General features: G+C 31.0%; 1 protein-coding gene across 1 annotated transcript; it reads left to right on the plus strand.

Moving 5' to 3' along the window:
* Positions 1-6,282: 6,282 nt before the first annotated feature.
* Positions 6,283-9,815, plus strand: LOC127728475 (ankyrin repeat and SOCS box protein 13-like). The gene is made up of 2 exons (XM_052235873.1): positions 6,283-6,426; positions 7,673-9,815. Exon 2 carries the CDS (start codon positions 7,743-7,745, stop codon positions 8,550-8,552), a length of 810 nt encoding a protein of 269 aa, XP_052091833.1. The 5' UTR covers positions 6,283-6,426; positions 7,673-7,742; the 3' UTR covers positions 8,553-9,815.
* The last annotated feature ends 902 nt before the right edge of the window (positions 9,816-10,717 follow it).

Here is a 10,717-nt window from a genome sequence, read left to right on the forward strand (position 1 = left end):
CACCATAATAATTTGACAAAAAAATTAGAAGGTTGTTTACATCACACAAATTATACATTTGTATCTCTGGCTCTGCCTAAATGACAAACCTGTGCATATGGAAATGTTTAAAGGCATGACAGCACGGAGATATGTAAAAGATATAGTCATTTTGTGGATCAGGAAATAATTTTTTTTATTTTGAGATTCATTTTAAAATGGCCATGTGAGCTATTGGCATGATGTCTAATCTGTATCCATAGAATTTCTGCCAATATAGACACACCTCAGTCATCGTAAACTTTTAAAAAAGTAACTCTGAGCATGGGAGTATACTATTCTATTTGACAGGAACTCCAACAAACCAAATTCAAACGTTTCTGGTGCAATGCTGCATAATCGTTAAGTATATGTTAATTAACTCGAATATGTTACAAAAATGTATATCGTTGCATGGATTCAATCAAATTTTTGGAACCCCGTCATTGAATATAATTACGGAATATACTGAAATAACTGGATGTGTCCTTAATTGTCAAGGAAATGACATTTAACGATGGCAACTATGTCAGTTTCTACAGGTTATGCTGCGTTAAAACAAACTAGAGGCTCTCAAGAGCCTGTGTCTCTCACCTGTATTTACTGATGCTTTGGAAATCATGTAAAATAAGGTTAAAATCATAATTAATAGTATTAGATATTAGATATTATAATGATATCTCAGATAATAACAAAAAACTGTAAAATTTCTGTAAAATTACTAACTCGGGGGCAGCAACCCAACAATGGGTTGTCGGATTCTTCTGAAAATTTCAGGGCAGATAAATCTAATTCTGATGAACATTTTTTTTGCCACCTGTCAGATTTGCTCTAAATGCTTTAGTTTCAGAGATATAAACCAAAAACTGCATTTTACCCCTATGTTCTATTTTTAACCATGTCGGCCATGATGGTTTGAAGGCGGGGTCATTGGACAAATTTTTTAAACTAAATACCCTAATAATGATTAAGGCCAAGTATGGTTAAATTTGTCTCAGTAGTTTCAGAGAATAAGATTTTTGTAAAAGATTACAAAAATTTACGAAAAATTGTTAAAAATTTACTATAAAGGGCAATAACTCCTAAAGGGGTTGACTGACAATTTTGGTCATGACGACTTATTTGTAGATCTTACTTTGCTGAACATTATTGCTGTTTACAGTTTATCTCTATCTATAATAATATTCAAGATAATAACCAAAAACTGCAAAATTTCCTTAAAATTACCAATTCAGGGGCAGCAACCCAACAACAAGTTGTCAGATTTGTCTGAAAATTTCAGGGCAGATAGATCTTGACCTGATAATCAGTTTTACCCGATGTCAGATTTACTCGAAATGCTTTGGTTTCAGAGATATAAGCCAAAATCTACATTTTACCCCTATGTTCTATTTTTAGCCATGGTGGCCATCTTGGTTGGTTGGCGGGGTCATCGGACACATTTTTTAAAATAGATACCCTAATAATGATTGTGGCCAAGTTTGGTTAAATTAGGCCCAGTGGTTTCAGAGGAGAAAATTTTTGTAAAAGCTAACGACGACGGATGATGACGGACGCCAAGTGATGAGAAAAGCTCACTTGGCCCTTCGGGCCAGGTGAGCTAATAAAAAGGAGGACAAGAAAACCCAGCGAGTAAAAGTACTTGCAAGTCATGAACATTTCAGTTTTAGTTGCAATCAATTTTAATTGTATAATTTTTTTTTCATGAGAGGACTGCTGGCTATTAAATTATTAGTGCATATATACATTTTAAAGCCGGTTTCTTTAGGCTTTTGTTAATAAATAACTGCAAGCTAGGGTTCTGTAACTTTTATTCAGACATCAATATGTAAATATAATGGATATGTAAAACAGCCCTGTAAAATATAAATGTACTTATAAGTTACAGATAGATAACTCTGTATTTACTAAGTAATACAATATTTTACAATTACAATATTTTATTTTCCAAATTAAAGGACCCATTAAGAGCATAACATTAATAACAACATGACATAAACATTACAGAGTGATTAAAGAAACATAAAATAATAGTTCAAATGCACGAGGAAAGGGTCAGTGGTCAAGGGCAGATAATTTTGCTATCTATTTAACTAATTTTCTGATTTTCTAAGTTGCAGGCCTTTATCAAGGTATGCACATAAAATAGATCAAAAACTGCTATCTTCATTACTCATGATCCATATAAAAAAATCATTTCTGTTTAAATTAACTAAACTGGGGTATTTTTTGATATAATCAGTCATATCTCTTCTGAGGTTATTGTAAAGAGGGCATTCCAGAAGAAAGTGCATTTCATTTTCAATAGAATTTGAATTACAATTTAAACATATCCTCTCATGTCGAGGTAATATTTCATCTTTACCACATACATTGATAAAACGTTCATGTCTGCCAGTTTCTATTCTTAAATAGTGATTGCAGAGTCTGTATTTTGTTAACAAATGTTTTTGGGGGTGCTTTAAATCTAAATAATTTTCATAGTCAAATGACCTCTTGAATGAAAAATAAGTGTCCAATTTGCCTTGATTCTGTAAATAAAAATCTCGCATTTTCTCCCAATCATTTTGAAAATTTAATTTGAGCTGTTTTTTCAGTAAATTTTTAAATTTATTTTTGCCTTAATTTTTACATATATTTAGGTCAATCCCCAATTTTTCGCTGTAGAAAATGATATTAGAGAGCCATGAATTATTAGTAATAATAATTAAAACTAATGTTCATAATTCGATCAGTATCATGTGAACTTATTTAGTTACATATACATGTATCTTATTATTCTAGTCACAAAAATATATACCGTGGATACCATTGCAAATACTTGTCTCAATTACAGTTATACCAATTAGACTATAAATCATAGTACATATCTTCGTATGCTGTCTCATACCAAGTTCTTTTATATACTTGTGTTGATAACATAAACTACACAAAAACATAAGCTGCGTGCTTGGTTAAATTAAAAAGCAAATTAGCACAAAAAAGTAACAATATAACAAAGCAAATATTAAAAACTAAAGCTAAGCGAAACAAGAATAAACTTATTATAAAAAGAAAACTAATAAGTTATCATCAGCAATTTTTATTGAGGTTTACTGCTAATGTTGACAGATATTCTTATTAAAGTGTTTACTGAATGTCAAGTGCAAAAATATTTCATGCATTTTCAACAAAAAAATTTTAATACATAGAATACTATAATTAACTTTTAATCGGTACTGTTAATCATAGATTATATCCTGGTTTGATGTAAGAGCAAGCGGATAAGAAAAATTGTATGTTGATTATTATCTTATTTTCAGGATATACAATAAAGTACAGGCAGTGGAATAAAACATTTATTTCCTTTGGCTATCTTATTATTTGTAATATATACTGAGTTTTAGTTATTGTGTTTTTGGCTAACATCTAAACAATTATAATGAATAGATATGTAGTCAGAACAGCTTTTAATATGATCAGCTTGAAAAGATCTTCAAATAAGTCAACATGGTTAATATCATCAGTGGTATGATCTTATAGGAGTTATTACCCTTGAATGAATGTTGTGTTTATCGACTTTAGTAGATAGAGAGAAACCATAGAAATAAAAAATGATCAGCAAAATTAGACCTACAAATAATCATTAAAGTGAAAGTGACCAGAATTATCTGTTTTAATGATGTAAAATAATCATATGGTCACCAACAATGTTTTGATGTATTATCCAATAGATTACCTAGTTGGTAGTGAAAACGTAAAAATCCACATTTTACAGCTTACAATGTGATGACATTACGCTTATGTTGATGTTTTGTGGTATTTTTTCACATAGAACACCACTTTGAATTAAGTATTCTGTGAAAATGAAGCCAATGACCCTATTATTATTTTACATCATTGAAACAGAAATTTATCATGTTTATGGATAATTTTTATCACTGCAAAAGATGGTAAAATAAAACAAATACATGAATTTTATTTGATACATGTACTGTCAATTCAGTTGCACTGTTTAAATCACCTATTGTAGCAAAGATATTTGTTGTCCATATCAGTCAGAACACTACACTTGCTTACTTAGGGGACATCTCAAAGAATTTAGGCAACTTAAGCTCACATGTATTTTTACACCTTCTGTAGCAACAACAAAAAAATGCTAACAAAAATCCAAATTAACTTCCTGAAGCACAAAATGCATTATAGTTTTTATATACATGGTAGGCTATAAAACTTTTGCAGTTGCACAGCTAGGTGTGTTTGTACTCAGAATAAATTAGTAATTTTTGTCAGTTATGATGAACCTTAATTATAAGGATTATGTGTGCTCTTAGGGGTAAAAGAGAGCCAAAATCGTATTGTTAAATCTTTTCTTTTCAATTCTGATTTAGACCTTTTCATTTTTATACCACCGCAAAAAATTTGCGTTCATATAATGCTATCATGTCGGCGTTGTCGTCCGAAGACACATTTGGTTACCGGACAATAACTTGAGTTTAAGTGAATGGATATCTATGAAATTTAACCAGAAGGTTCAATACCACAAAAATAAGGTTGGGATTGATTTTGGGGGTTATGGTACCAACAGTTGAGGAAAAAGGGGCCAAAAACAAGCATTTTTGTAGTTTCCAAACAATAACATGTGTAAGTGTATGGATCTCTCTGAAATTGTACCAAAAGGTTCCATATCACAAAGGGAAGGCTGGGATTGAGTTTGGGGGTAATTGCCCAAAACGTTTAGGAATTGGGGGCCAAAAACAAGCATTTTTATAGTTTCCAAACAATAACTTGTGTTTAAGTGTATGGATCTCTCTGAAATTGTACTACAAGGTTCCATACCTCAAAGGGAATGCTGGGATTGAGTTTGGCGAAATTGTACATTTTTCCTGAAAAGAAAATAATCTTCAAAACTAAAAAAAAAAAAAATTGGGGAGGGGGGTTCTTATTTTTTTTATTCAAAATTTTTGGAATTGAAATTTTTTTTTTTTTTGGGGAATGGGATTTTTTTTTTCCAATTTTTATTTGGGGGGGGGGGGTCATACTTTTTTCTTCAAGATTTTTCAAAATTTCAAATATTTTCAAAAAAATGTTTTTTTGGGGAGGGGGGGGGGGGGGGGATTTTTTTTTTCATAATTTTTTGTTTCTTTTTTCCCAAAAAATTTCCATTTTTACATTCATTATTTCTGATTAATTTTAAAGAAGCAACAAATACTGACATGGCAGGAGATACACACCAAACAGGGTGTGTAAATTATTATATATAACAGATTAACTAAGTATTGTGCAACAGCACAGTATTGCGCAATAGCAAGAAATCTTCAATTGAAAATAAATACAAATCTTTTAACCAATTTCAATGGGATTAATCTAAAGTCTTTAATTTTGGGGAGTTTTAACCTTGTATTACTGTTTTGGATATTGGGCCCCATTTTTGAATAGGTCTACATTGAGGTCCAAAGGGTCCAAAGTTAAACTTTTTTTTATTTCATCAAAAACTGAATTATTGCAGCTTTATGATATGCTGAATCTTATTGTGCATTTATATTTATTATTTTGGGCCCTGTTTTCAAATTAGTCCATATCAAGGTTTGAAGGGTCCAAAATTAAACTTTGTTTAATTTCAACTAAAATTAAATTTTTGGTGTTTTTTATATGCTGAATCTAACAATGTTGTTAGATTTTGGATATCAGACCATAGTAGGTAAATTAAATGTCCCATTTCAAATTTTTAAGATCTTTGACCACATTTATTTTGTGTCAGAAACCTATATTATGTCAAAAATTTGATCACAATCCAAATTCAGACAGTATCAAGTATTGCCCGACCTCTGCGGTCGTATCAGGCTGCTCTCGGCGAAGCATTTTATTATATTATGCATATATATGGTGTTCAGCAAAACATTGTTAAAGGAAAACATTCACTTTTACTGTTATGACCATGCACTTTTTAAACTATCCTTGTTCACATTCTGTTGTCCCTTTGACTGGCCAGGCCCTTAATCTGAAAAAACTGCTGATTTTATTAATTTGTATGAATAAGAATAAGAAGAAAATGAATATTTATTGAATCCAATTAAAGGGCCCGTTTCCGAGCATATACATATATATATAGTATTAATTATACAGTAATTTTTAAAATATATTACCTTAAAAATTAATGTATGTGTACATGAAGTTTAATGTTTGTTTCCTTTTGAGCACTATCATTTGTGCAGTAGATTGAATAAACCATTACTTACCATATTTTACTTTTCAGATAAAATGATCCAATGTAGATCTGTACAAGTTATTTCTCTGTACAGAAAATTACTGAGGAAGGGGAGATCACTTCAATTTACAGACAAAGAATACTATTTCCAACGAATCCGGTCAGAGTTCGATAAAAATAAAAACTTAGAGAGGAAGGAAGATATTCAGAGATGTATTGAGGTATTTTGTAAATGCTATTCATTTCATTTGGCAGACAAACTTTCATATTGATATTCATTTCTAGCAAAGTCTTTTCATCCTTCTTAAATTTAAAGTGTGGTCAATATTCAGTTCTCTTTTTTATGTGACAGATATATACATATACATTTTTTTGCAAACTTTGAGTAAGATCTTAGGTGGTCTTTTGTTAGCATGCCTGTCTCCAGTGGCAGTGTGAAGGGTTATTGGTTAGATCCCAGTCTGAGTCAAACCAAAAACCTGAAATTCATATTCGGGAGAGGAGCAGGCCACCCCACACCTACTTATGGAGCTTCATATATGATAAATGTATAGACTTTTTACAAATATCACAGGATACATTTGCCAGGGGGAGACCTTCCTTTTTCAAAATCCTGGATACACATCTGATCTGATCTTCCAAAACAAAAACATTTGAACCAGCCAGAAAGTTTTTTCCAACCTTGTTTTAATCTCTTGCTTTTGTAACTAATGGCATTCAGGCCAATCAAGGTACTATATAGGCAGATCAATGGTAACCGTACGGAATTTGGTCACAACACCTGAAAACAGATACTTCATATTTTGATGGTAGTTCGTTTACTGAACAGTATATACAATGTATGTTGAATGTAATGCTATATATATCTGAAATGATTTTCTTATATATGTATTGTGTTATGGATGTGATGCTATGTATATAATTTCTAGAAAGAAGATTGTATCTCAAAATTTAATATCTGTGTACCTGGATGCTACCTAAATGAAACTTGTGGGGTAAACACTGAGACTGACTTGTACAAAGCAGAGTTCATATTCATATCACATTTACATGTTCTCATGCTGATTTGCATTTAATATTCGTTTATTGGACATTATTATACACCCATCTCTGGATAAGCAGCTATTTGTCAAAATCCCAGTGAACTTGAGAACAGATCAGTTTGATTATCCTGTGTGTTCTTTTGTTGCATAAAAAAGAAGATAATTAAACTCAACAGTTTTGAGGCCAAATATAAATTAAATGTACTTGGATTAGTTAATTTAGTATCAAGCTATATTCACTATTGCAGTTATTTTTTCAAAATATGGTTTTACATATTTGTAATTGTCTATTGTGGAGCTTAGTGAATAGTTTCATAGTTCAAAAAACTAAAGAACTGAGATGGATAATGTCGTTGCAAAATTTAAAGGCTTAAGTGCATTAGACATAAATCTTTGTGCACTAAAAGTATTGTTGTATTTTCAGAAAGGACAAGTTTTTCTTGAAAGAAATGCATTAGTTTAAATAGACAAATTCAGCTAAACAAGACATTAAAATGCACAATCCAGACCTCCATGCTGACTTAATATTAGCAATTCAAAGTGGAGATAACATTGTTGTAAAATCTATATTGGATATCGGATGTGACCAAGTAGCTCTAGATACTGCTTTGTGCTGGGCAAGCCGTTATGGCAACATTGAAGTTGTTCAGAGTTTATTACTTAATGGAGCTAACCCAAATGCACAAGTCTGGGGAGGATTCACCCCACTTTTATGGGCTGCTATGTTTTCACCCAATGTGAATGTCTTAACTGTATTGATAGAAGCCGGTAGCAATGTTAATTGTTTTTCAAATAAACGTCGACAAACACCACTACATGCTGCTGCCATCAGGGGAGATAACCTAATGACCTCAATGCTTTTGGAATCTGGTGCCAATGTGGATGCTCAAGATTACATGTACAAAACACCTCTTCTGCATGCTGTATTGAAAAATATTCCATCTTGTGTAAAAATACTTCTGCACCATAACTGTAATGCTAACATGAGTGGATGGTATAACGGGACAAGTGTGTCACCACTAATACAATCATTAATTCAGAACCAGTTGGAAATCACTAAAATGCTTATTCTGGCTGGTGCAAAGTTTAACAAGGAAGCTATATACCAAACATACACTATCAATCAGTATTACCATACAGCTGAAAGCTTTCACTTTGATGTAAGACCAGTTTTTCTTCAGCAACAATGTAGAATCTGTATTCGTAGTTTACTGAAACCTAAATTTCTTGAAAAATTGAATCAAATGCCCTTGCCAACAGTATTAAAAGAATTTCTGAGCCTAGATGAATTGAAATATATTTGATTGCGTGTTTTTAGTTTGAATTTATAATTTTTGACATTGATTGTTTTGTATTAAGAAAAGATTCAGATTTAGTAATAGAAAGTATCAATTTATAATGTAGCTCTCATTTTGATGTACATATATATATACAAAATTAAATACGTGTATTATTTACAAATATGTTTTTTTGAGGTCATCAAATCTCTTTGTTTATTTTATTCAACTGAATAACTTGAAATCAATAATTAGTTGATACTATCTTCTCATGAAAAATTATTATGGGATGGTACTGAATTTTAGTGAGATACACTATTATGAAACTAGAAAGAAAACAACAGAAATCTTAACTTAAATATGAGATTATAGCTCTCATTTTAAGAATATTAAAATTATTACTGGGATCACAATACTAGTTTTCTTGATGCATAACAAAATACATATGTTGATAAATTTACAGTACCATCTTTTTTTAAATTTAAATATCTGAATTATCTCCCCTTATGAAGCAAGTTTTACCTTGATTTAAAAAAAGGAAGTTTTTGAACATATTCAACATATTTGAGGTTTATCTTACAAATTATAAAATATAATTGGCTTTTTCAAACACAAAGACATGGCTAGCTTCTGATACAATACATTTGCTTATTCAGCTTTGCTCTTTCAACACGTTTCAACAGTATATGGGCTATGTCAAAGATTTTGGAAAAATTTTGCATACAACTCGTTGGCTCGTTAAATAATAACTTAGGTCCAAAAAATGATGCACTTTATTTTATTTTTAAAAAATTTACTGAATGGATTATTTCAAAATAAGCAAACAAATGTATGGGAAGCACATAAAATCGGTGAAAAACTTTATCAAATATGTCTTTAAATCTTCAAATCTCCAATTTCAAATCCATAGATTTTTCTTTAAAATTGATATGTTGTTGAACCAAAGATGTATGCAAATTTTTACCTAAATCTGTGACATAGATTTACTGTATCTTGTATTAAAGATACTAACAGTTCATTTAGACAAGTATCATTGGAGGAAGTTCAACTCACTTTTCATTCAAATGCATTTTTTTTTTTTTTTCATATTATGAATTAATATTCCTTTTTTTGAGAAATAATTATTTTAACCAAATTGTGCTCTGTAACTTTAGAGTGATTTTGGTGAAACCTTCTCCACTATTTTACAATAATATGTTACTATAAATACAATATAGTTCATTCAGTTATGTGATAAACCATTATGTGTTGTTTGTTAATTTTGCTTGAATAAAAGACATTTCCATTTTGTTTTATTTTATGTATTTAGATTTGTTTAGAAAAACTTCTTTGTTTTAGTGCAAATTAAGTTTACTTCGCACCAAGATATTGACATTAGAGTTCCATAGAGAACTATACTTTACAAGAAAGGGACAAATTTAATTTTTCAATAGCTCTTAAAATAAAATGCTCCACTGGGGCGCAGCTTGATACAACCGCAGAGGTCAAACCCTGAACAGTTGGGGCAAGTATGGACACAACATTCAAGCTTGATACAGCACTGAATTTGGATTGTAATTAAATATTTGACACAGCATAGGTTTCTGACACAGAATGAAAGTGGTCTAAGAACTAAAAAATTTTTAATTTACCTATTCAAACCATATCATTATTATTTGCTTTTATATATAAATCAGAAATAACCAATTTAAAATGGAAAATTTTAAAGAAAAAAAAATCCCCCCCCCAAAATTTTTTGAACCCCCTAATGATTCATCACCCCAAACTCAATCCCAGCCTTCCCTTTGTGGTATGGTACCTTGCAGTACAATTTCAGAGAGATCCATACACTTGAACACAAGTTATTGTCTGGAAACTAGAAAAATGTTTGTTTTTTTTTGCCCCAAATTCCTAAACGTTTAGGGCAATTACCCCCAAACTCAAACCCAGCTTTCCCTTTGCAATATGGAACCTTGTAGTACAATTTCATAAAGATCCATACACTTACACACAAGTTATCCTGAAACTAGAAAAATGCTTGTTTTTTTGCCCCTTTTTGGCCCCTAATTCCTAAAATTTGGAGACAATTACCCCCAAAATCAATCCATGCATTCCCTTTGTAATATGGAACCTTGTGGTATAATGTCAGAGAGATCCATACACTTAAACACAAGTTATTGTCATGAAACTAGAAAAATGCTTGTTTTTTGCCC

Source organism: Mytilus californianus, unplaced genomic scaffold (assembly GCF_021869535.1).
Source record: "Mytilus californianus isolate M0D057914Y unplaced genomic scaffold, xbMytCali1.0.p SCAF_2, whole genome shotgun sequence".
Taxonomy (NCBI): domain Eukaryota; kingdom Metazoa; phylum Mollusca; class Bivalvia; order Mytilida; family Mytilidae; genus Mytilus; species Mytilus californianus.

Bases quoted from the DNA above. Each gene is read 5' to 3' on its own strand.
- LOC127728475 (XM_052235873.1), top strand. From the start codon at position 7,743: ATGCACAATCCAGACCTCCATGCTGACTTAATATTAGCAATTCAAAGT.